The sequence below is a fragment of the Thunnus albacares genome, chromosome 6 (genome assembly GCF_914725855.1).
Source record: "Thunnus albacares chromosome 6, fThuAlb1.1, whole genome shotgun sequence".
NCBI classification, from domain to species: Eukaryota; Metazoa; Chordata; class Actinopteri; order Scombriformes; family Scombridae; genus Thunnus; species Thunnus albacares.
The window spans coordinates 24,646,348-24,673,111 of record NC_058111.1 but is presented as its reverse complement, the minus strand read 5'-3'; the positions used below and the strand labels follow the sequence as shown (position 1 = coordinate 24,673,111).

Below are 26,764 nucleotides of genomic sequence, written 5' to 3'. Positions count from 1 at the left end.
ACCTGTGACTCACTGACTGGGTTGCTCTGACTAAAAGACCTGCCCTATCTGACACCAGCTGTACGGCCGCCTCAGGCTCAAGTATTCCCAAATGTGATGCGAGAACACACGCAGACAGGTGTAACACATCAGCTTAACATACCATCTGCAATCTAACGAGTTCCCTGCGCTCAGTTTAGAAGCTCTACGTGCCTGGAAGCGATGCCAACTGGGCTCCTCCGCTTTTCTCCCGACACTCTCTTGAGCTTATTATTGATCAGTCTTAAAAGCAGGGAAATGGCCTCCTCCTCAGTCTCCTCCGTGTCTCCACTCCAGCCTTTTTCTGTATATGCAAAAGCTGGCAATAACCGGAAAGGAATGCAGCTCTAACAATGATTTTTGCAGTTTTGCTGTCATCTCTCCTTCCTCTATAAAAACTTCCCACTTCTTGACCCTATGTCCCAACAGGCCAGCAGTAGCTGTGTTTTTTTTTGTTTTTTTTTTTCTTTTTAAAGGCATTTAGCAATATTAGTGTGCATGTCCATTTAAGGATAACAAGATGAAACTCATTGGTGTTGCGATAGCAGTGTTGTTCATGCCTTTGTGTTGCATAATGTTCACAGCAGTGAGTCTGGTGTGTTGGGATGCTAATTTTTCATGTCTCCACTTGTTCTCCCGATTCCCTTGTACAGTGTGATTTTTTTTTTTTTTTTCTTTCTTTTGAAGTCTGATATCAGGAGCTTTCTTTAAACCGACTCTCAACAGCAAACAGTGTCACTCCCTGAAATCAAAATATTAAGCAAAGAACTTTGATCCTGATGTATTTTTTTCCTGGGTACGGCTGTGTACAACTGAACTGATGTTAGCAGTGATTCTAATTCATCTTCACAGTTTTTTTTGCAACACACCCAGATATGTAGGAGACACCCTGAATATACCCCAAATGATTGCGCTTTGTAGAGTGAACATAAGCACCCTCTTTTTCATTTTGTTTCTCAACCAAAGACCTCTTAATATCCATGCTCCCCCCCTGTGCCCCGGCAGCAATAATAATTCGAGGTAATTGGGGTGTGCTTGTGGGAATTCTTATCTATAATGGGTTAAGAATAATGGCTTTATTTCATGCGTCATAAAGAGTTGCATGTTGATGCACACTTCAAAAGACTCCTCGGTGCATCACTGTACAGTCAGTGTGACAGTGTGTCTAAATGTTCACAAAGCCCCCCCCCCACCCCCCAGTATGCTTCATCACTCCACAGTCTCCAGTATTAAAAACGCCCCAATCACTGCAACCCCCTCCCCTGAAACAATTCACCCCTCTCGGTCCTCCCACCTCTCATACTCATAAATAGGCCATTATGCTGTCCTGCCTCTTGGATTAGACGCTTTGCTACAGGAGTTGCTCAACATACAAAACCTTCTATTGTCCAGTTTCCTTGGTGGTGGTGGCTGCTGTTTTTTCTTTTAATTGTGCCCTCAGGCTGTTATGTTCGCTCTGTATGCTATTGATTTCTTGTATGACCACTTTATTTTTAACTTTTAGCATAACTAGCTTGTTGCTCATGTCTCAATCACATAAAGTTGTTGTTCAGTGAGCTAGCTGTTGTGGACTGGATGTTTTTTAAGAATTTATATAAGGTAAGGGTGAATGATACAGTGGGTACAGTCTTCTGTCATGGTATATGAAAATGTATTTAGCTAAATCAATATATAGTAATATAGAGATGAAACAAAAAATTGAAAACAGAAGATGATCGATAGATTATTTAGTAAGGAAAACAATCATTTGTTGCGGCCATGTTGTGTCAATATTTTTTAGGATATTCATATAACCAGGTGCTAATGTCTGCTTGTTGCTAATCCATTGAATCAAATACCTGACAAGTCAAGTTTCATCATCACATTGATGCAAATGTCCTGTAATATCCTGCAGTCCTGCTCTGATTGATCTAATACAAACATTCATATTAAAGGGATGTCTACCTTGGCATAAACAGTGTGGTAAAGTGCTTGATGGTTCATTGATTTCTATTATCTATTGGTACTGTATATATCCTCATATCAAACCTAATATAAGGTTATGCAGATCCTAATAATATGGCTGTTGCAAGTTAAGTGGAAAGAAGTAAACATTTCTTTAGAGGCTGACCATTGCCCAGATAAACATTAGCACGGTCTAAAGAATAGGAAACTACCTCTGTTAGTCCATCTCAAAACCACTGTGGTGTTTTTCCACCTTTCATTGTACTGAGATTGCCATCCGCTGAACTTAGAATAAACACAATAAAAAGCACAGAGAATGGACCCTGAAGAAGAAATGTGAAATGTGAAGCTTATGTTTCTTTTGAGCTTGTATGACTTCTTGTCTGGCAGGGATCTAGCCGTCATCAGTGTCCGATCAAGCAGAACCAACTGCTCTACAGTGGCAGATAGAAATTTAAAGCTACATCTCAAAACCTGATGGAGCTGATGGAGAGTCTGTGTCTAGCATCGTAGTGAAACCAATGCTTTGTTGTGGGTAGTATATTGTATGGTCAGCACTGCTAATGGCCACAGAGATACATTGGGTTCATCAGGGGTCCACTGCTTAATGGAGTGTAATGGATGCCAGTATAAAAACTGCTTTATGTTGTCAACCATTTTAAGCATACTATCTATCTTTCAGGTTGGATCTTAACTTCACTTATCTACTTGATTGGAAGGTTGTATAAGATAGTAACTGCTTTTCTGGTCCATTTCTTTTACATTATTACCAGGCAGCACTTATACGTCTGGGTTGTAAGGAAGGATAATATTGATTTTAACCACATATGGACTTCAGATTTATAACAGAAGGCTTAAAAGGAGAACCTGTTGTAACTTCTTCTGTCTAAGACTGAACCATTTTCTGCATGGGAGAACATTTTTATGCATGAACAGTGATGCACATAATCAGTTTACAGAAACAGTTTTGTCCTGGACGCTACACAAGACTCACACTATTCCTCTTTCTGAGTCTCAGTGGTCTAATGTGGTCTATGTGACGGGTACAAGTTGAAAACTGGAAATTAATCGAGCAGCTTCTCCTTTTGTTTAAGAGTCATCTGTTAAAATAGTTAATACTCAACGCTCAGTCATGGGTGAACATTGGCCTGAATCTTTCATTACTTTTTTTTCATTGGGGTTTCTTTGGCTTGTGTCTTGAAAAAAATGGCTGAGAGTTTGTTCAGTTATCAAAGAGCCAGCCCTGTGTTGTCAAGGCAACCAGAATACACATGTGAGAAGAAATACATTCATTGTACAGATCTTTAAAAATACTCAATATTGCAGTTTTCTTAGAATCATAAATTTGTTGTTGCTGCTAGTTGGACATCTAGGTTTGTGGATTTTAAAAAGAATAAAGCGGCAACTGATGAGTATTTTCATTATGGATTCATTTGTTGACCATTTTCTTGATTAATTGATTAGTTGTTTGGACTATGAAATGTCAGAAAATAGTGAAACATGTCGATCACTGTTTCCTAGAGACCAAGATGACGTCCTAAAAGGTCTTGTTTTGTTCCGACCAAGAGTCCACAACCCAAAGATATTCAATTTACTGTCATAAAGGACTAAAGAAAATAGTCACAGTTGAGAAGCTGAGATCAGAGAATTTGGACGTTTTGTCTCTAAATTGTCTTAAAAATCTTAAATTAAAACGATCAATCGGTTATCAAAATAGTTGGAGATTCATTTAATAGTTGACAACTAATCGACTTATTGTCTCAGCTTTAAAAAAAAAAAAGAGTGTAAAGTACACAAATGTTGGTCAAAAAAGTCTACACACTTATGCCCCACAGTTAATTAGAAGCAGGAAACGTGATTTAGGTGTTGCCTCCTTCCGTTCCAGAGCTTTTGTCTTTCTCAACTTTGCCCTCAGAGTTGAGAAAAGTCACCATGCAAAGGAAAAAAGCGTACAAGTCAGGACAGCTGAGAGGCTTTTTTCTTTCATCCACTCTCTGCAGTGGATCGTTCCTCTCCGGGGGGGGGAGTAGGCCTGCCTCCCTCCTTTACCCAAGTCGGGGAGGATGTGCTCCAACCTGTAAAAGGAATTGAGCTCAGTGAGGAGGACGGAGGTGAGACGGTTCCAAATATGGGCATCAAGTGTGCCAGTTGTAGCAGGAAGGAATTCATCTCGGCTCTTGAAGTGGTCAAACAACAAAATGAGAGTCCGTGGCCAAAACGTCTGTTCAACTTTTCCACAATGCTCCGTAAACGATTCCAGGCGAGGGATGAGTCAGTGCGCAGAAAAATGCAGAGGGGTTTTCTGAGTAGTGATGTTTCAGCTAAATATGTCTGACTCCATTCAGACAAAGATATTGAGGAAAAAGAACTGAAGAATAGCTGAGATAGCCTGGATGCCTGTTTCTGTGCGGCCGACTTGCGGAGGCAGAAAGCAGTAGCTTGCAGCAAGTGTGTGTTTATTTGTGTGCTTTTAACAGCGTGCCAGGACCTGTGTGAGAAGAAACAAGCATGAGGAAAAGGACAAAGAAAAGAGGGAGTGAAGTTAGCAGATGACTAAGGCAAAGGAGGGCTGGTAGAGATTTCCTTTTCTAGCCCTACTTTTAGAGTAAAGGCTTTTAATTTTTTATTTAACTTTTACTGCAACTACTTGTTTCCCAAAAGTCTATTTTGAAGTAAAACAGTTATTGAAGTTCATTGTAGTACATAGAAATGTGCTGAACTCCATCCACCAAAAGGATATTGCTAAATACAGTAATGTTTTCCCCCCGAAGTAGTTCTTCTTTGGGTTTTACTTTTTCCAAATTTTAGATATTTAAGCAAGAACGAAACATTTCAGTTCTTTTTAATATTTGATAACCACCAGTAGAGTCCTCAGGATTTGCATTTGCTATTTAGAGTCTTTTCCTCTCTGTGTTCATGTTATCCGTCCATCTCATATTTTGAAAAAAGGACAAAAAGCTGCATCAATGGGAAGTTTATTCTCCACTCTGGATGTCAGGCTACACATTAACATTTATGGGGCTCTCACAACAGGAACTGTACTTTGCAGCTTGAAAGCTTATCTTGACTTGCACCTTCTTTTACAGTCAGTGATAGTCACTGAACTACACATATCCCATGAGAACTCTTTACTTCTCATGTCAATATTCAGAGTTTCAGAGTCATGTGGGCACAGCTGAACGTCACTGATAGCCGTATACGCGGCCCGAGGGTGCTCTGAGGATAGCGCGCTGTCAGATGATCGGGCTAGCATCAACAGGCTATTGTGTGGACTCCCCATGTCCGAGTCAGCATCAGAGGTCAAGTACCTCACCACCGTCATGACCTCAGTCCGGCGTGTGTAATGAGGCAGCACTATACTAACAAGCTTTTTGCACTTTATCATCAACAATGCAACAAAGGCCCCTAAAGTTTTGCATCAGTCTAGTTTTCATAAAGTGAAATTGTTGATCACGGAGGAAGGAAAATTCAATCTCTTGTAATTTGGAATTGACCAGAAAGTGCTCACATACTCACATTTGATGAATTGTGCAGCATGGGTTTACTGTATACGGGGCACCATGCACATACTGGCACATGCTGGGCTTTTCCACGGTGCTTTTTTTTTTTTTTTTTACAGCTAACATTTCCTTTTCTCACTTCTGTCTGCGGTGTCTGTCTGGAACTTGACTTTCCTAGTTTTGCCTCATGTTGCTGTGGTGGGAAGGGAGAGTTTTACTCTTCACTTATGAATGAGTTTTTACTATATAATATATATATATATATATATATATATCCACCTTAACATCATCCATTCACTTTTGTAAATAAAGAGAAAAGAAATCTGATAGCATGAGGTATGAGGTCATTTTGAGGTTTTCTGCAGTAAAGACCTTTCAATAGACCAAATCACTCAAATGTTCATCTGTAAACTATTTATGGAAAACCCATAGATCATATCATAGATATATCAGTATCGGTGTGTATGTTGTCGGATATCTGCCGATATGTATATGTATAGGCACGTAAAATACATATATGTATTTTTTAAAGTTATATAGGCAGCCTCTTATGTATATTTGATCCTTTTCTTAATTCAGGTTTAATATATACGTACGTTCTGTGTATATATAAGATTATTGGCCCATATATAGATAATGGAATTATTTTTCTTTCTAATATTGGTATTGGCCCTAAAAACCCAGTATCAGTCGAGCCCTGACGTCAATATTTATCTTCCGTGACTATTATTTGTTAAATGTGGGTTTTATTTTTATCAGGCCGTGACAGAGATGGAGGAAGTGGTTTGGTTATGTGCCACCACACACTACTAAGTGACTTATTGTCATTCCCTGTGTGCTCTTCATGTGACGTTTTGCAGCAGACAAACAAGAAAGTAACTGTTGAATCACTTTTTATTCATCTAAGGCGCGGTAAGGCCACCTAAGGGTTATCATTTCTGTTACTCGTCTTATCTTTAATATTTGGCTGTGAGTTGTGTGTGTGAATCAAATGTCAAAGCCCTGAAAAACACTCTTGTATTAATTAATGAGACGTGACATGCAGTAGCTGGTCAGTAATGTGAATGAGTTACCCCCTACAGGCCTCAGCCTCCTTCACTGTCCGGATGTTCACCACAGAGACAGTTACTCCTGAAGGCAAGAATAACTCAAAAGCCTGAACATCATTAAAAATGATAGTTGGCCGTAGTCGTGAGGGCAAAAAAAAGGCTTTTCATATAGTGGTATTATGAACTTCTGGAAGAGAAGGAAGCCTGACGAATGAGGAGGGACAGCGAGCCAGGAATGGATGTAGAGGTAAACGCTATTACTCTACTTAGTGTCTAGACAAGACTGAGAAATCTCAGCCTCAGGACTAATATTTCATGTATGTTGTTTTTGCTTAGTATAACATTTTTTTTAATGAACAGGATGAATGTGCAATTATATGAATCATGGAATTTATGTGTGCCCTGTATTCCTATCCCTCTCTCTGTAAGTCTGATCCAGACTAATACGCACTGCAGTCTTATGTAAGATAGATCTTCACATGAATGCCACCAAGAGGCATCTCCGTACATATCTCCTACTGTGTTAAATAGTTTGATTTTGAGAGAATGGTGAGCTAAAGGGAGAAGAGCGAGGTGGGAGGGTCAGGTAAATGGAGGAGGAAGAGGAGGAGGAGGAGGAGGAGGGAAGAGACAGAGCCACCGGGCCTGACTGTACTTGCCAGCACATTTGGGGAAAAGCTCTGAGAGCACAGCCTTATACAGACATTTCCAAGAGAGCATGTGCCCTGGCTGTGCACTGCGGTTTCCTGTTAACCCCTTACTGACCAAGAAACCACAGTAGGATGAAGAACTTGCTGTGGCTGTAGTTATGACATTTAAAGACAGTTTTTTTTTTGTGTGTTCTTCTAAGTATATGTGTGGTAATCATTATCATTCGCAGAAATGCAGGTCCACATTTGTATTTGTCACGTCCTTTGCTTGAGGTATTTTAAAGGTTGGTGGCTCAAATCCTTCCCAGAGCATCAGCCAATGACCTATTTGTGCTTAAGAGAAAACCTCTTAAGTCAACCGGTCACTTAGTTAGCTCAGCTCTACAGCCAGCCTCGCTGCCCTCACCAGTGGACTGGCTGGTGGTCTTCGGGCTGAGGAAGGACAGGAATAGACTGTTTATAGCCGCGCCTGCCGCGGTTCATTCCAGTACTAAAACACCGTCCAGTTAAACCCGGCCAAGAGCCCTCCGCCGCCTGCGCACCGGGTCAACACATGGACACACGTGTTGGCAGGTTGACAGGTGTGAGGGCGTGCGTACAAGTCCTTGTGTTTTATGCGCGTGTGCCACACACGCTTTTAGAGTCTCAGTGTCCGTAGTTCTATCAATAATGCAGCCGCTCACTCTCAGTCTCACTCTTGAGCCCTCGCTTTCTCTGCCATTAAAAATGCATCCGTTTCCCAGTCCCGAGTCTCTGTCCCCTCCCAGTTCCTATAAGCCCTCTCTGCCCAGCACATCGAAAGCATGCTCGCTGCTCAACAGATCAGGAAACACTGCAGTGTTTTTGATGTTGAATCCTGCTACCAAAGGTGGTGTTTAACCTGATTGAGGTGACCGTTGAAGGATTTAAGAACAATACTAAGCCTGTTTACAGTGTGTCTTCTCTCCCTTGTAAAAATCCTTTCTTTATATGTTGTTGTCAAAATAGTTGTCTTTAGTAAGTTCTAGTTCAAATACTAAAAGCAAACATCTAAAATCATGCAGTAACAATCCACAGGAATGCGAGCTGTGCCCAGCCATGTCACACTGAGCATGTTAAGTCATAATTTTGCGAAGGAAAAATAATTAGTTGCGTAATACATTTTGAGTGTTTGAATTAAACAAATTAGAGTCTGACCAATACTGGATTTTTAGTAAGTGTTTTTTTTTTTTTTTTTTTAAAAAGAAGTTTGATTTACGATAAGAATCATATTACTGTAAGTCATTTTCTTGTTATTTATGGACTGACTTATACAGATACCAATATATCTGCCATAAGCTGATATCAGACGATGTATTGGCCCGGCTGAGTTATCCATCTAGCTTTACTCAGCATAGACTGAGTCACCTCTTATCAGTCACATGGCAACTTTCAGTATCAGAATCAGGAACTTAAGATTCTTAAAACTATTAAAAAATAACTAATGCTGAAATCCTCATCTCAACCAGCTTCATCCCATAATCCCACAACTGTCTTGTCTTACACATTTTATTTGATTTTAGAAGTCCTGTCTCGTTCTTCACTTCTCAGCTGTCTGAACGTTGTCCAAGGTTAGATCTGATCTCATTACAAGCCTCTCACCTGATTTTCTGCCTGAAAGCATTTCTCATGAAATGTTAAGAGGAATGTAAGTAAGTTTGACCATTCATTATGCTGACAAATTAAATTAAATTAGCTTCAACCAAATTATATAACAACTGTTTGTTTTTGCCAGATTTTTCTCAAAATATAGGAAATCCGAAGTCAAAAGAGGCAAAAAAAAAACAACCTCTCCAGCTGCCAGTTGCTAAAAAAAAACAAACATAGAGGAAGAAAAAATGGGACTAACATGTTGCTAAGATGTGTGCCAATTTACTTACACAATCACAGGAAGGTGTCAAAGTTTATACAACACATTTTAATGTGATTGACAGCACACCAGCAGCTTTCTGACATGCGATAGTGTAAACCTCTCCCACCCGATACACAGGCAGGTTACGTGTAATGTTTCAAGTTATTCAAAGAATGTTTTTTAAAGGGATTTTTATAGGCCTAATTTTTTTTTGAGTAGTTCCTGACTGGAGATGAGCCAGCCTCCCAAACATCCAGCCATCAAAGCATAAATCTTTCCTCATAATTCTCTCCTTATGTTCATTTATCCTTCCTAGCAGACATGTAATTTCCAGTTAACATGGACTAAATTTAAATGTTATCATCTGGTTGGAAAATATAGGACCTGTGTTTGTGTGTGTGTGTGTGTGTGTGTGTGTGTGTGTGTGTGTGTGTGTGTGTACATTGATTTTTCAGGCTGAGGCAGTCCTTATTAGGCAGGGTTGGCAGCAGGAAGTGGGTTGTGGCTTTGGTGCTGTGTCACAGGAAGTAGCAGATTGTATCACGGGCGGGACAGATGGAGGGGGAGAGGAGGAAGGGATGGATTAGGGGACTATAGGGAGAGCATAGGGGGGCAAATAAAGAGAGGTGGGGGAGGAATGGTTAAAAATTAGAATTGACAGCCAACCACCTTTTTGTTCCTGTGTGTCTGTGCTGCCTTTCATCTTCTGCACTGTTCTTTTATACCAAAAAACTTGCAAATTGTTTGCAGTTTTTGTTGTGGTTTAGAAATGTTAGTATTTGGTCTATATGGAACTTTTATCTTTAGATCTCAGTGTCTGAAATGCAAACCTGCGTACAGACACTTCAATGTTGTTACCTAATTTTGCATACAAGCGGGCATACCTGAGTCCGCTTTAACTCGTGTGCATCCTGACTGCACGGAACTATAAATAAATGTTTTGTCATTGATCTCAAAGTGCATGTTTTCCTACAAAGTGTGAGGAGTTGGAGGCTGATGTAGAGCAGGTGGAAGATTCCAGAGCCTCGGCACAGCTTCCTGTCTTTGTCAGCCTCCATTGTTGTCTCGTCCCCCATCTTGTTTGGGATCAAACTAATCTCTTTTTCTCTTCTCAAATCAACACTTCATTGCATTTCCTCTCTTGGTCTTTCACTTTGTACCTCTTGTATACGTGTCAAAACATTTTTGCACATGTGCACCACCATCCTTCTCTACTCTACTCTTCATCAACTCTTGCTCCACTGTGTGCTGTTTCTAAAAAACTTCAATTATACGCTTATAATGTCTGATACACATGCTAAGGGAGGACCTGGAGATGTTTGGTGTAGTTGTCTACACCAGGCAGCCTGTGGGTCCGTCTGAAGCTCAGAAACCTGTGTGATCTATCATAGTAGTGTGTGTGTCAGTGGTACTCTATTGTGATCGTGTGAGTTAGACAAGATGAGGCCATGCTAGCCTGGAACGACTGGCTCCCGTCTCTAAAATGGTTTGTTTATAGAGTGTTTTTGGTCTGGTTGTCCATCCGGAGTCTCCAGTTCCTCCTCACTTGATTCTCCCTCTGTGTTTGCTTCATTCCTTCCAGCTGCAGTCGACACTACATATCATATTTAACAGCACTGCACTGTGGAAAAATGATGATATTAAGTTGTGGTCACACACACACATGCACAAGTCTTTTCACCAAATAGGGTTCTGCAACTTTTTATTATCACGTTTAACACAAACAATTAGCCTGTAATCTGATTTGGTCATTAGATAATGTATCAGAACTGAAGTTCATAATACCTTGTCCTTCTTCAAGGGCAGAATGGATGAGAAATACTGTATTTGTCTTAACAGACCTTCATGACCTACATCTAGCAGATGCTGATTCATTTTCATAGTTGCAAGATGCAGAGATCTGCTCATTTTTATAGATCTTCACGGCTGTAATCATAAAAAAAAATAAACCATCTATGTTTGTGGTAGCGGCGGTTAAGATTCTTCATATGCATTATCAGATGTAACTACCACAAACCATTTGTGGTTTCATTTTTGTGGCTCTACATTCATCTCGCAGTTGCCAGCACGTTTTGCTCTGAGGCACACACTTATAACCTCTTCCTTATCTCGAGGGAAGCAAGCCTTTATAAATATGAAGCAGTTAGTTCATACAGTTTATCTGTAAAACATGAAGCTTGGTTGTCGCTACCTTCTTGAAGGAGGGATTTGTTTTCGAGTCACTTATCAACATCATACTCTCAAAACTCACTCCTGCTGTGTTCTAAAACAACTTTGTGTCTGTCTCGCCCTCTCTCTTCCAGTGAGTCGAGTATTTGCCAGGCTCGGGCCACTGTGATGATCTATGACGATGGCAATAAGAAGTGGCTGCCGGCAGGCACTGGACCCCAGACCTTCAGCAGAGTCCAGATCTATCACAACCCCTCCAACAATGCCTTCAGGATAGTGGGACGCAAGATGCAGACAGACCAGCAGGTACATCTGCCAGCTTTTGGCAGGCTGTGTTTCTGAAGAAATTTGTGTGTGTGTGTATGAGTTTGCCTCTGGAAATGTGAGCATGTAGTTTATTCATGCATCTCTGTCATACGGCCTGTGGGCGTCTATGGTGTCCTGTGCCTCAGGGCGTCTGAGTAAGTGTGAGACAGTCTATCTTTATGCAGTGCATTCAGAAAGTACTCAGACACCTTCACTTTCTTCACATTATGTTGCAGCCTTATGCTAAAATCATTTAAATTCATTTTTTCTCCTCATGAATCTACACTCAACACCCCATAATGACAAAGTGAAAACAGGATTTTAGAAATTTTTATCAAGGAAAAATTTAAATATCACATTGACATAAGTATTCAGAGCCTTTACTTTTGGTTACTTGGTTGAAGCACTTTTGGCAGTGATTACAGCCACGAGTCTTCTTGGGTATGACGCAACAAGCTTTGTACACCTGGATTTGGGGGTTTTCTGACATTCTTCTCTGCAGATCCTCTCAAGCTCTGTCAGGTTGGATGGGGACTGTCAGAGGGCAGCCATTTTCAGGTCTTTCCAGAGATGTTGGATTGGGTTCAAGTCAGGGCTCTGGCTGAGCCACTCAAGGTCATTCACAGAGTTGTCGCTAAGCCACTCCTGCATTGTTTTGGCTGTGTGCTTAGGGTCATTGTCCTGTTGGAAGGTGAACATTTAGCCCAGCCTGAGGTCCTGGGTGCTCTGGTACAGGTTTTCATTAAGGATATCTCTGTACTTTGCTCCATTCAGCTTTCCCTCAACCCTGACCTGTCTCCCAGTCCCTGCTGCTGAAAAACACCCCCACAGCATGATGCTGCTGCCACCACCATGCTTCACCATTGGGATGGTATTGGGCAGGTGATGAGCGGTGCCTAGTTTCCTCCAGCTGTGGCGCTTAGAATTGAGGTCAAACAGTCCAATCTTAGTTTCATCAGACCAGAGAATCTTGTTTCTCACAGTCTGAGAGTCTTTTAGGTGCTTTTTTGCAAACTCCAAGCAGGCTTTCCTTTGTCTTTCACTGAGGAGAGGCTTCCGGCTGGCCACTCTGCCATAAAGCCCAGATCAATGGAGTGTTGCAGTGATGGTTGACCTTTTGTAAGTTTTTCCCATCTCCACACAGGATCTCTGGAGCCCAGCCAGAGTAACCATCGGGTTCTTGGTCACCTCTCTTACTAAGGCCTTTCTCCCCCAATTGCTCATTTTGGCCGGGTGGCCAGCTCTAGAAAGAGTCCTGGTTGTTCCAAACTCTTCTATTAAGAATTATGGAGGCCGCTGTGCTCCAGGGAACCTTCAATGCAGCAGAAATGTTTTTGTAGCCTTCCCCAGATCTGTGCCTCGACACAATTCTGTCTCCGAGCTCTGCAGGCAGTTCCTTCAACCTCATGGCTTGGTTTCTGCTCTGATATCCAAATCATGTCCAATCAATTGAATATACCACAGATGGACTCTAATCAAGGTGTAGAAACATCTCAAGGATGATGAAGAGAGATGAAAGGCACTTGAGCTAAATTTCAAGTGTCATAGCAAAGGATCTGAATACTTCTGTCAGTGTGATATTTCAGTTTTTCCTTTTTAATAAATTTGCAAACATTTCTAACATGCTGTTTTTGCTTTGTCATTATGGGGTATTGAGTGTAGACTGATGAGGGGCAAAAATGAATTTAAATGATTTTAGCATAAGGCTGCAACATAACAAAATGTGAAAGAAGTGAAGGGGTCTGAGTAGTTTCTGAATGCACTGTATGTGCCCATTCATTCACAGTATCACCATCTATGTGATACCACACACTAGGTTTGGGTGATTATAGAGAATATTTACTGTATATACTGTGATCATTTTATTGGAGATACCTAAGAAGGCATTATTGTCAATCCCTGTATGATTTTATTGCTTTTTTATGTGCATTCATTTGGTCAGTTATTTACATTAATGCACATATGGAATCATGGACTGTTCACCAGCATGAAATTTCAAGTTCAGTTTCAGCAGAGGCAACAGCTCATCGCCTCTGCTTGTTTATTTTATTTCAACCAATCATAAATCCTCATATGTGCGCCTTATCCTCAAAAAGAGGATAAGGCGCACAGGATTTATTGTTTCTTCCTCGCTGAAATTCCTCAACATGACAGCACCGTTGTTTGTTTTGTCAGCAGTGGTAGTTGCTATAAGTGGGGTTTTTTTGTGCTTTGGGGATCTGTAACACAAGAGTGAGTTCACAGATGGGCTTCTAAAATGTTCTAAAATCGGAACCTGATTTCATACAATTCTCAGTAACCTCAGTGGAAAATACACCTAAATCTGTGTAAAACCAATTCAATTTATTAAAGGTTAATGAAGACATCTGTAAAACCATTTACAGAGACAATGCAGGGATATCAAGATACTTAAGTCATAGCCACAACACAAGAATGTGATTGTATTGAGTCTTGAATGAGCCATGGTCTTAAATAGTAGGCCTGTACAGAATCTTTGTGCTGGTTTTCATGGACTGACAGCACATTATCACACTCGGACCTTACGCTGAATTTTTGCGGAACGTAGAGTTCGTTTCGGGCACAGTGAATACGGAGACCTGAGTAGAAGCCACACGCATATAAGAAAAAAAAGAACAAATAGGATTTCTCTGTCATTATCACCCGATTATGAGTCAGCAGATAACGGTGGGCAGCTTCCAAGTTTTAAAAAAGCTGGGTAAACTGAGTTTGGGTGGGTCTATTCTTGACTGCGCCCCTGCTCTCCCTGCTGCTTCAGTGCCTCTCTTTCTTTAAACATTCAAGACTCTTAAGTGTTCCCCAGAGACAGGTCTTAAAGTGGATGATGTTTCCTGTGACATAGTTAGCCTGTTCAACCACTTCCTGTGACAATTTAGAAAGAAGCCTGATACCCAATAAGGCCTATTTTCACTATATGTGTGTCTGATCGAGACATAAAACTTGGCGGAGGATGAAAGAACCAAGAAGCTAATGAGAGAGAGAATATAGTGTGTCTGTGTTTTCCCCTTTAGCTCCTGTTCTTTCTCTCTGACTGGCTGCATATAGAGTAACTGTTTGCTGTTTGTATGCTTGTCTTTTCAATTTTCTTTATGCATCGCGGCCTGATTGTATGATTAAGACACAAGTGGAACCATGGTATTAAGGTTTTTCTGCAGGCGTTCAAGCTTTTTGACACACGCTGCTTTCTTTAACTTAAAAAAAAAAAACAAATCAGTGCTCTTCATTTTATCCCATTTGTTAAGCGTGTTTCTGGTCACATCTTCAGTCTGCTCCTCCTTTCTTTCTGGCCTTTTGACAGGATTGTGGAGAGGTTAAGAATACCGCTTTCTGGGCTGGCAGCTGAACTTGTTACCCTTTTTTTTTTTTTTTTTTCAGTGCATGTTGCCCACTATGATATTCACCCTGACAGGGTTTCCTCTCTTCCTCTCTGCTCTGTGGAATCCAGAGGCTGTTAAACAAATAGTGAAATGGCGCGTCAGCACATTCAGGCAACGCTCAAACCCAGAACATTTTTTTTCCCTCCTGGTTCATAGGCTTCACGCCACCTGCTGGGTGGAATATAAACCAGGATGATCCAACAAAAATAAAGTGGCCACTGCATTTTTTTTGCATAAGAAGGGGATGTGGGTTTTTTTAATAGTTTTCCAGTTTTGAGTGAAGAATACAGCTCCTAGAAACGATCTGCTTTCTGTTCCTTGTTCCTTTGGTTTTGAACTTTAACTCCTGATACTGATTAGAGCTCGCCAAAGTACTAATGTTGCTCTCCAGTTCTACCAGAATAATCCTTGTAGTGACCCTCTGTCCTCCTCCTTCCCCAGGTGGTTATAAACTGTCCAATCGTGAGAGGTCTGAAGTACAACCAGGCCACACCTAATTTCCACCAGTGGCGGGACGCTCGACAGGTGTGGGGGCTCAACTTTGGCAGCAAGGAGGATGCTGCTCTATTCGCCAATGGCATGGCACACGCTCTGGAAGTGCTCAACTCCTTGGCAGACGCAGGTGCTCATGCTCACTATGTTTCTATTGGCATCGGCTTCAGTAGCCATACTTTTGTTTTTGTTTAATTTACATTTATTGAGCTTTATTTATGAAAGACTTGTATGGACAGATTTGATCTTATGCGCCTCTTATTTCCAAAATGTTAGCTAGGGAAGAAAGTAATTTACATGTGTGACTACTGGTGAATAGATAATAGAAATGGCAAATGAAATACTGCTTTGTTTTGGAAAATGTGTATTTTTTTTATTCTGTTGCCAAAAGATAAGTGCAATGTCTCTGAGTTTTAGATCCTCTTTGCTTACTCATATCAGTAGTTTCATATCTGTGTCCTGCCACCCTCAAATTGTGCCCTGATAGCCCACAGATGTTTTTTGATGTACTAGTTTTACTTTCTGTATACAGATGTTGGCACACAGCAACTGAAGATTACTGCCCCTATGTAGGATAATTTGGGTGCTTATTTATGAGGGATTTCCTGGAAAATGCGTCCAATTTTAAGAGCAAACCTGATTCACCAAGACTTTCACATGGGAGGAACAAATCAGTCGTCATTAATGAGGCCATTCTGTTGTGTGTTTTCAGATTTTGCCTTTATTTTGTCTTCAATGTTTATGTTATTTAGCTTTGCCCATACAGTGTGATGCAACATTGGTACTCTTTTGGTATTTGGTTTTTTCTCAATTGTAATGTGTTAAATAATAGCAGTTATCCAAGATTAGTGTGAACAGTAACCTGCCCCTCCACTCCTGTTGTCCACCAGTGTGTCGACTCAGTAGTTAAAAAGAAAATACCATAAAGTACTTAAACTTGATTGGTGTACGCCATCCTTTTCTGCTTTATCGTCATATCACAAGTTACACAGACTTTGCACAATCCGCTGAATGACTAGAAAAGGTGTGTACACCAATAAAAGCACATAAACATGCTGGATACATGTCAAAGAGTCATAATTGTTCAACCATCACAGCAACGTCTAATCCTTTTGTTCTATTTTCTCTTTCATTTCCATTATGTATGTCAGGCTATGCAACCCTTCCCCGCCCAGTGTCAAACGGACCATCTCCAGAAGAGCTTGAACAACAGCGGAGGTACCAAATCTTCACACTTCTTCTAAATGCTACACATTTGTGTTTCACATCGCCAATTCTAATACACTGCCGGACATTTTAATTTAAATTCCCTCAGATATCTTTTGGGCCTAATTCAGCGTAAACATGCAATGTATCCAACTGGTAACTCTGTCAACATAGCCTAGTTTCTTCTGGATCTGCAGCAGACCAGACAAGCATTGTCAGTATTTGTTTTAAAAAGGAGATTTTCTTTGGAAGTTGTTTTTGCCATTCAGACAAGTACGCCGGTCTTCGAGGTCATGTGAAGTTAGACGTCTCTAACCCAGCTTCAGCGAAGTATCCTCTGGGTTTAGTTGCATAACAATCAATAGCAAGTCAAGCTGTCTTGGCTTTGCGGTAGTCCCATTGGCACAGTTTTGCACACACGCATATGTAGAAGATTTGATGGCATTAGCTTGACACTGCTAAACCCTCAGTCAGCCCCCGTAGGTTAAAGGTTAAAAAGACAGCAAGGCGGACACCTCTCACATCAGCCCCACCTTCTCTCCATCCATTTATCTGTTCGCCCAGTGAGACGTTGTGGTGGCACCGTGCATGCATGCCTGCACAGACCAGGCATTAACCTTTTAATCTCATTTAGACTAAAAGGTAATATGTTGCACAGTCGGGGAGGCTTTGTGATTGGCCAGAGGGACTATCTGTCAAATGACTAGTCGTCCCAGTGGCTGCTGACATGCTGTGGCTTAGGGAGTAAAGCACTGACATTAAAACCTTTTTGAATTATAGCATAGATGTAGGTACTAATGGATATTATTTGCACTTATGCTTTTAGGTGTGATGAGCAAAGAAATAGAAGAGTCACAATATTCACCAGTATCAAATAAAAAAAAAAAAAGCTGGAAAAAAAGATGTGGATGGGATTTCCCCTCCCCCTTTCCTGGGCACACTGCCTAAGTCGATCAGCAGTGCTTTAAATCACACCGACTGGGACTTTGTGTGTATGATTGTGTGCATGTGTGTGGACCTGTGCATGTGGGGTGTATATGTACATTGTGTGATGTCCTGCATACAGCTGCCGTTGCTGAGTGGCAGATGTGTTGGGGGAGAAGGGAGGGAGCAGTAGAGAAGTGAGGCAGCTTGAATTAGGCCACCGTGTCCAGCTGTGGACTTTTCAGCAGGAGGCTAATCAGAATCTGTGAAATCCACCTCATATCCTTTTTATTGTAGTCGGTATATTGAATACAAATCCTGATTTTTAGCACTCCACACTAATGCCAAATACTGTAATTAGACAAAATTGTTCGAAAACAATGGATGTTGCATAAATAATCCAATAATCTGCTGGACATTTGCAGATTAATTGGGGATGGCTGAAAGCTGGCATTGTCTGACATGCCCCTTCGCTCTCTTACCCCTCAGCTTTATCTCATGGTTACACCCAAATTAAATAGAACTTTCAATTTAATTAATCTGTCCTTTTCATCCACTCATTTTATGTTTAGCATGTTTATGTATATTTGTCGCTGACGGATGTGTTTGTGTGTCCGTAGGTTGGAGCAGCAGAGGTTGGAACAGCAGGATCGGGAGCGCCAGGAGAGAGAAAGACAGGAGCGGGAGCGGCAGGAAAGGGAGAGACTGGAGAGACAAGGCGGTGCAGGTCAGGAAACACCTGGGCTGGTCAGCATGACTGCATTTACAGCACAGTACAGGCTTAGTAGTTCCTCATAGTCTTTTTCCCAGGTAAATGTGTGGCGCCAGAATTGCAATTTCTTTTGTTAACACAGTACTTCTCATTCCCCAAGCCCCTATATACTGTGAGATAACAGTGATCTTACAGGTTTATTACAAGTCAGACTGTATGAGATTGGTGTAATTAAAGCTTGGTCATAATCTGTGTCAGACTTTATCAGACCAATTGTGGGGCAAGTCAAAGTGTGCGATAAAAGTCATGTGAATCATAGCATGACAATAGAAAAAAAAAATGCAGGTGGAGATGTAATCAACAAAAAAAAAAACAAGCTTTGGCGTCAAATGGCAAAATTGCATCAGCCTGTGTTCTGTGTCATTTCAGGTTGTGTTCTGATAGCTCAGTTTCTAGATGTGTTTCGCAGCACATTGTGACAATTTTGTCCTAAATTTCTCATTCCGTCAGAATTTAGATGCCGGCTGTCTTTGGTTGCCAAAACTCAAAATCATTCTTTAAACATATCTCATGGTCTGATTTAGGACCAAAAATTTCCCCATGTTACACTCACCATTGTGGACTTGGGTTTAGTGCTGGTACCGTCTGTTAGAGGGACCATCACACTTTATAATTTACACGATGGTGCACCTGCATCACACCATCATCGGTGTGTAACTAGACTGTTTTCACTAAATCGTTTGTGAATGGTTACTGATGGTGCCTCTCTGTTTTTAGTCCCTATTCCTCCAGCTCCACCGTTGGCCACTGGAGGCCCCCCTCCTCCACCGGCCCCTCCTCCACCCCCTGGCCCTCCACCGGCCGCTGGCATCCCTCCCCCTCCGGGACCCCCTCCCATAGCACCTCCGCCAGCCCCGCCCCTGCCCTCTGCAGGAGGAGGAGGTGGCCTTGGTGGTGGGGACGGTGGGGGAGCTGGGGGCTTGGCGGCTGCCCTCGCAGGAGCCAAGCTCCGCAAAGTATCTAAAGTGAGTATGAAGCTAAACAGTTTCAAGACTGTGTGGATTTTGACAGCTCTGTTACTGAACTCTGTACTTATTGTAGGCAAGATTAACATAACGGACAATCACTGAAGCCATTTTGTGCTTTTCTAACTATGCAAATGGAATTCTGATGTTGTATTGATCCAATCTCAGAGTTGCTCCAACATGCAGAGCTATGAAACATGCATCCATCAGTGCTTATTGAGTCATTGCCTAGACAATGTCAGCTGAACTCTATCTTATTTGCTATTTGCTGCCATCAGCAGGAGGACGCAGCCCCTGCAACTTCAATAAGCAGAGCTGACTCCAACCGCAACAGCAATTCCTCTATTGGAGGAGGAGGAGGAGGAGGTGGTCTGATGGGTGAGATGAGTGCCATCTTGGCACGAAGGTGGGTGCCACCACAAGTTTGCAGTCGCATAAAATATCCAGTGTCCAAACTCCAAAAATAAACAGTTAGACTTATTCTGTTTCACGTTCTATATTAAGTAGTTTCCTCATTCAAGGTCTTTCTGCTTTGGTATTCAAAACTACAGTATATATCGTTCACAACTAAATTTCTTCTACATTGTTTGACAAATGATTTCTCTACATCAGGAGAAAAGCGGCAGACACTGGAGAGAAGCCACCCATGAAGACACAAGACAATGTAAGTGGCTGCTCCTGACGAATTATTGTAAATCCAGCAAAGAACACCAAACATATAATGTGTTTTTATAAGTGATAGTCTTTAAAAAAAAATAGAAACAGCTTGATGATGACTTACTCGTAACACGTCTTGCTCTTTTCTATACAGGATGATTCAGAGCCTCAAGGTCAAACCGGTGAGAACTCAATATTTTTATCCGTAGGATGCCACCTACATTTATTCTCCAACATTAATTTTACATGATATACAAAGTTAATGTTAACAGCTCATGATTTCATACATTCTCTTTCTCAGACACCATAAGAAGACCTTGGGAGAAATTGTCTATGAACAGGTAATTCATGATTCACTTATTTCCATTCTGCCATCATCAGTACACCTGAAACCCCCGGGCGTTTGGTGTCTCATGTTTGAACTCATCTTAAGAGTAGTTTTCCATCAGTGTGCGTGCGATTGCGTGAACATGTGTGTATGTATTTGCGCCCGTGGATAAATGTGCTTTTGTGTGTGAATGTCTGCCATTTCAATTCTAAGAGGAGAGTGTGTGTGTCTCACTAACAGGAATAACTCCATCACCAAGAGCATGGACTCCACTCCCTCATTGTCCCAAGGTTCCAGGTATACATGCTGTCCTGTTCACTCATGACCTTAGCTCCCCTTGCCTTTCTTTTCTCTTCAGGTTAGCGCAGCATCACTGCAGCCTACTGGGGTAGCGTATTTTACAGTTGATAGCACCCCCTAATGGATCAGAGAATGGCATGCACCCAAGGGACTTGTGGGGGCACCAACTGAGTGTGTTCTTTCTGAAAAGTAGATAGGAACCTGACAGTGTGCTCATTTGTACTCGTCAGTTCCGAGTGCTGGGGTTGGTGTTGTCCTCCTGTGTAAACTAACTCTCACTTTTCTACTTTTCTGGTTTTATAGCTGGCTTTTATGACTTGTCTATATAATTGAGGGAAGTGTGTTCAACTATAGTGGTTAAAAGATGGATCAAGTCCAGCCAGTGATAACAATAAGGTGATTAGTTACACATGTATGCAAAAACAAATGCTTTCAGAATTGGTCCAACCAGATTTATTTCAATATATATCAGTAATCATATATAATTTGATTCGAAATCATTCTCAACTTTTCCCAAAGTTTATCAGTTCAAAAAGGTAGGTTAATGAGCATAGATAGGTTAACCCTCACTCCATCTCTGGGTGTGTGTCTTCTCTCTGCAACCTTGTGGGACTATTCCTTCTTCCTTGCAGTACTGTGGTGATTTGTCTGACACTGGGCCTGTCAATGCAATGCCATGGACCTTCTTAGCTTTTTGTGAAATACAAAATCTCTGTATTTGTTTCTCCTCATCTTACAGGGCAAAGCCCGCAGCCAACAGTAACGACGCAGGCGGAATGGATGACTCGGATTTAGAAAAAATGAAACAGGTAATGTTCTTGTTAGCTCAGTAGCATCACTTATTGACTGGAGGGGCTGTGCCTGACTGGCATTTACATGTCCGTGGAATTGTGACTGACTGTGAATTGTTTTTTTCTGCAGGAGATCCTGGAAGAGGTGCGAAAAGAACTACAAAAAGTAAAGGAGGAAATAATCGGAGGTGAGAGAACTCTGCACCCTCGAAAAACAACTTTACCCATTTTAACTTCAACATGATTTTGGTTCTTACTGCGTGTTTCTCCTCTCCCGTTTCACAGCCTTTGTTCAGGAGCTGCAAAAGAGAAGCACATAGTTCTGCTGAGTGTCAGGTGTAACAGAGGGATGCGATAGATGGAGTTTGTCCTCCACTGCACCCTCCCTTGTAGCCCAGGGATTTCTTATTTTCTCCTACACATTTTCTCTTTTCTCTCTCTCTCTCTCTCTCTCTCTCTGTCTTACACAAACACATGTGAGCATACTTGCTTATGTGTACATCGTGCATATTCACTTCATGTAAATGGTAACCCATGGAACCTCCTCAAGCCGCCATCTGACACTTTTGATGATCACTCACCAATATTGCGGCGGTGGTCCCATCTATCCCATCTCTCCCATGTTCATTCATCCCGTCCCCTCGTGTCCTCTGTGTGTCATCTGAACCAATCCAGAGCACACAGCTACAGCCACAGTTGCTCCTCCAATTTGTCATCATTTATACTCATCATAACCCTCTTTTCTGCAGAAATCCTGCTACTTGTGTCTTCTCATTCTGCTATCAGACGCACCATTTACTGATAGAGCAGTTCTCAGTATTCAGGGACAACGTATTAGTCACATTTTTACTGTAATAGCAAGATGCTGGGATTTGATGACAGACCTTTTATCTCTTTCTCAGTTAGTATACAACTGTTCAACCTCGAACACTGCTACAGTTAGTTAAGTTTAGACATCTGCAAGTAGGTTATGACCTCTAATGGTCATTGGAGGTGCAAAAACGACAGCCGAGGATGGGGAAATACCCCATCCAACTCCCTGACTACTGCAAGAAGAGACAAGCAAAGGAAATCTGATGGACAACCTGAGTGCTGTGAAAGAGGAGTGTGTTGTAGTTTTATGATGTGTGAGAAATGTATTCTCTTTGCATTGCACTTGTTCCGGAGGAAGTGTGACTGTGTGCCACACTGCCTTGACAGACTATTCCCTCTCACTCAAAATGAGATATTATTTGTTAGCCAGTGCAGTGGTCCGATACTGTGCTTCCGCTGGTTTAATTTCTTCCATTCTAGCTATGTTTTCTACTTTCGAAACATGAAAAATGGCCATGATGAGGTCAATTAATTTGGCCATGACCAACTGCCTTGAGAATAAATATATAAATATATATATATAAGGAAAAATATATATTTGTTTTGAGGGAAAATGTTAGCAAAAATGAAATGGTGTTTCTATTTTAATTGAAATGACTGGTGAATGGGTTTTTTTTTCTTTTTTTTTTCCTTTTTTTGATGATTGTTTTCTTATGAGATGTTATTTTGGGTTTACTGTTTATTTTTTCTAATAGAGTCTAGGCTTTTTACACTGAAATATAAAGAAAACAGCTTAGAGACACTGGATTAGAAATGCCTTTATAGTCGAATACAGCTGCTTCTTGAAATGCATTCCTTTGTCTTGAGTCGTCTTTTGCATCTTATTGTAAAACTGCTTTGATTTCAGACCAGTTCAATTTAGGAATCTGGGGCTGTATTGCACTGCAAACTTCTTGCACAAACTAGTTTGGTCAATATTCATTTGAGTTACAGCCTGACTTACAAATGTAGTTAAATAGAAATTCTGAATTAACTTTTTTTTTTTTTTAACTTTGTCACATCAGATTGAAAATTTCAACAATGTGGATCCAAACTAAAACGTTGAAGACAGTTAATGTGTGGAGACTGACTACATCTTCACCAACAAGTTCAATTTAAAAAAAAAAAAAAATGTTATTTTTTGCCAAATTTTATAGTTTGCTTGTAGTTTGTAGCTGGTTTCTCTTGTCTGAAGGTAAATTGTTTGCAAGGAGGTGTATAAAAAAAACAAACAAAACAACAAAAACAAACAAAAAAATGGATGGAATTGATGTACATGTGCAAATTGATAGTTTGTTAAATTTGCTCTCCACTCAATGTTTTTTTTCTTATTCCTTCATTTGGATATTTGGGCTCCACTTTGCAGAATGATGTATGTGCAGAGTTTGATACTAGAAGGCTGTTTTCACATTCATCTGCTGAAAGTGGAAAGTTTCTCTTTGCTCATTGAAAATCCAGTTGTAAAGAGCGGGCCTACAAGCAGGATTCGTGACATCACAAATGGTTTGGAAGCCAGTCGTGGTCCAACATTAAACTTACACATGTGTGATGTGGAAACTTGAAGCCTCCGGTGCATATACACTGAGAATGAACTTTACATTAAAGTAGGAGACATTTTGTGTCCAGCCATTAAACTTTTGAAATGAAAAATATTTGCATATTCATTGATTGTGGAATATTTAATGAGGTAAAAGGAGCAGATGCCAATTTAAGGATTTTATACTTGGTAATTATACTTTTTTTCCTGGACAAAACCATATCAGACACACATTATTGTTCAGGCAGATTATGTGTGTATGTCTTGATATATGTGTTGAGGGGATCTTTAAATTTAAAAAAAAAAAAAAAGTTACTTTTTGCCAAAAATGACAGTTTGCTTGTAGTTTGTATTTCCCAAGAAACTGGTTTCTCTTGTCTGAAGGTAAATTGTTGGCCGGGAAGTGGAAGGAAAAAAAACCCAACGAAAAACTATATGTATCTATCTTGTGTCCAAAAATATTTGCATATTCATTGACTGTAGAATTTTTAATGAGGGAGGAGTAGATGCTGATTTAAGGATTTTATACTTGGTAATTGTACATTTTTTTTCGTGGACAAAACCATATCAGACACACATTATTGTTTCAAGCAGTTTATGTGTGTATGCCATGTGAGGAGGGGATCTTTAAATTAAAAAAATGTTAGTTTTAGCCAAATTTGACAGTTCGCTCGTAGTTCTTATTTCCCAAGAAGCTGGTTTCTCTTCTCTGAAGGTAAATTGTTGGCCTGAGGGTGTTAAAAAAAACAAACAATATGTGGCAGAACTGACGTACATGTACAAATTCAGACTTAGTTAAATGGAGATTTATGCTAAAATTTGTGAAACTGTAAAGAGTTAAAATAGCCTAATTGTATTGTTTTCGCTTTAATTGAAAGAACTGGAAATCGCTCCTACTGGTCATGAGCGCAGGGGCCGCAGCCAGCGTCCCTCCAGAGTTGCCTGGATGCTTCCGGAGTGGGAAGGCTCTCAGCTTGTTTCCGCCGCCATTGCGGATTTTGGACAGAAGATCACTGCCATCCATCGATGCAGTGCCGAAAACACACACAGAAGGGGGACACACTGAACATTTTTATTGACACCAGATTTCAGGAAACACGTCTAACAACACTCCTTATCACCATTTATCGTGTTTTTTTTCTTTCTCCGTTTTCACTGACTGGCTCCGACCTACACGCACAGTGAGGAGGTCGTAGCTAGCGCGGTGCTGCTGCCCAGCTAGCGAGCTGTGTACGGCTACAATTTCAGGACTCCGGAGCAGCCCAAGGAAAGAAAAAACATGGCTCAGATACTACCTATCCGCTTCCAGGAGCACCTGCAGGTATGTGGGCAAACCCTAGTAGCTAAATAAACCTAAAACACTCATTTCTTTGCAACGTTAAACGTCAATACCCGCAGCAAATGAATGACCTCCCCTCCCCCGTTTAGCCAACAGCTAACGGCTAGCTGCGCTCATTCATCGGACTGATGCCGACTTAAAGTTAGCCGCCGTTATCTGTCACCGGTGAGGTGGAGAAACCAATTAACAATAAACACTTATGCTGACCTTCAGTGTTCAGCTCTTGCGTCTTTGACCTACACATCTCTTCATTTTAGGGTTAGCTATTACATGAGCTAGTTAACCGTTATACAGTTAGTGTGTCGTGAGGGATGTTGGCTGCACGTCATCTAACGTTAGCCATAATAAATGACATTTAACCGTCGACCTGGTCAACAAACTTTGTATTTCAGGTAGCTAGAAGCTGTTAAACCGTGGTCAGCCGCAACAAATGTGATTTTTTTTTTTTTTTTTGTTAAGAAAAGACACAACTAAGCGAAACATCTCATTTATTAATGTCAGTATGCAGCAGGATTCTAGAAACAATATTGATGGTCATTTTGACAGTGGAACCAACCATTCAATTAAGCTGGAAGCCAAGGATGTAATACTGTATTATGGAGAGAATTAAAAAAAACAAAGTTCAACGGACTGTCCATTTATTAATTTTACTGGGAAAATTTCACATCCATAAATCAAAGTTCTCGAGGTCTCACAGATTGTTTGAACCTCTCATGATTGAATTTATTTTGACTCTATCATTCATTGCATACCTTTCTGTATAAATAAGTTATTTATCTATTATTATTATTATTGTTGTTTTTATTATTATTATTATTATTATTATTATTACTTTTACCCTCTGTCCTGTTACCATGTCGACTTTATCAACAAATTGAAAGTGAAGTCATGCCTGGTATGTTTATTTCATCATGATGGCTAATTATTTTCTCTTATTGTCTTAAAGGGAATTTTCACCACATTTTATGTGGGTGTCCAATCAGAGTTGATTGTAAATGCAGCCAATTGATAAAGTAATAAATTCCTCAATGTGTGCTATATTGACCCAGAAAGCTGAGTTTTCCTGCTCCCGGAGCCATGCCAGCAATGTCTACATGTACCAGGACATGCATTTCTCGCGAGCTTCTGATGCCCAACCCCCAAATCCTTGCATAGTACTGCAAACACAGGCTCTCTCGGGGTTGGTGTCGGCGAAAGCATCCAACAAAAACTGCCCACACTGAAATTCATTGCAGCAGAATGATTCAGTTCTTTTGGCATCGGAGGACAATTTGAGCTAAGGCACCACCAGTCGCTGTTTGCTGTCAGCAGCTCAGGTTCTGGATGGTCCCCACCATCTGTATCCTCTTGCGTGGCTAATGCAGCGGCGGCTTCTTTCCACTGCATTTCTTCGGCCGTATACTCTGGCTTGAATAAATACAGCTTAATGTCCGAATCAGCCGAAACACTGTAAAATGTATCCTCGCCCATAACATCCTCTGCACTCATATTTGGAGATGCCATTTTCGCTGTTAGAAACGTAGCTAGTTTGCAATACAAGCAAAGAGAACAAGGAAGTTTTATTTTTGAGCGGCATCTAGAGCACCCCCCCCCGGCTACCCAGAGGCGGAGACTAGAAATCCAAGCTGAAATAGCCTGTAGTTCTTCATTGCCCCCAACTACATCACTCACTGTAGATGTCAAATGACGACGCTGGTGCT

General features: G+C 41.0%; 2 protein-coding genes across 6 annotated transcripts in view; both read left to right on the top strand.

Moving 5' to 3' along the window:
* vaspb (vasodilator stimulated phosphoprotein b) overlaps positions 1-23,001 on the top strand; it is a 28,265-nt gene extending 5,264 nt beyond the window's left edge. The window contains exons 2-14 of one of the 3 annotated variants that reach the window (XM_044353964.1): positions 11,335-11,506; positions 15,343-15,523; positions 16,545-16,611; positions 18,144-18,250; positions 19,013-19,260; positions 19,542-19,666; positions 19,873-19,924; positions 20,072-20,099; positions 20,219-20,258; positions 20,486-20,542; positions 21,285-21,354; positions 21,467-21,524; positions 21,622-23,001. In XM_044353964.1, coding sequence (XP_044209899.1) covers positions 11,335-11,506; positions 15,343-15,523; positions 16,545-16,611; positions 18,144-18,250; positions 19,013-19,260; positions 19,542-19,666; positions 19,873-19,924; positions 20,072-20,099; positions 20,219-20,258; positions 20,486-20,542; positions 21,285-21,354; positions 21,467-21,524; positions 21,622-21,656 — 1,240 coding nt within the window. In that variant the 3' untranslated portion in view covers positions 21,657-23,001. Of the gene's footprint in view, positions 1-11,334; positions 11,507-15,342; positions 15,524-16,544; positions 16,612-18,143; positions 18,251-19,012; positions 19,261-19,538; positions 19,667-19,872; positions 19,925-20,071; positions 20,100-20,218; positions 20,259-20,485; positions 20,543-21,284; positions 21,355-21,466; positions 21,525-21,621 lie in introns of all 3 variants that reach the window. The other 2 variants (XM_044353963.1, XM_044353965.1) reach the window with 2 other exon arrangements.
* Positions 23,002-24,697: 1,696 nt separating this feature from the next.
* LOC122983830 (clathrin heavy chain 1-like) overlaps positions 24,698-26,764 on the top strand; it is a 30,191-nt gene continuing 28,124 nt past the window's right edge. For 2 of the 3 annotated variants that reach the window (XM_044353954.1, XM_044353956.1), the window contains exon 1: positions 24,698-25,046. In XM_044353954.1, the coding sequence (XP_044209889.1) occupies positions 25,005-25,046 (42 nt within the window). In that variant the 5' untranslated portion in view covers positions 24,698-25,004. The remainder of the gene's footprint in view (positions 25,047-26,764) is intronic. The other variant, XM_044353955.1, reaches the window with a different exon arrangement.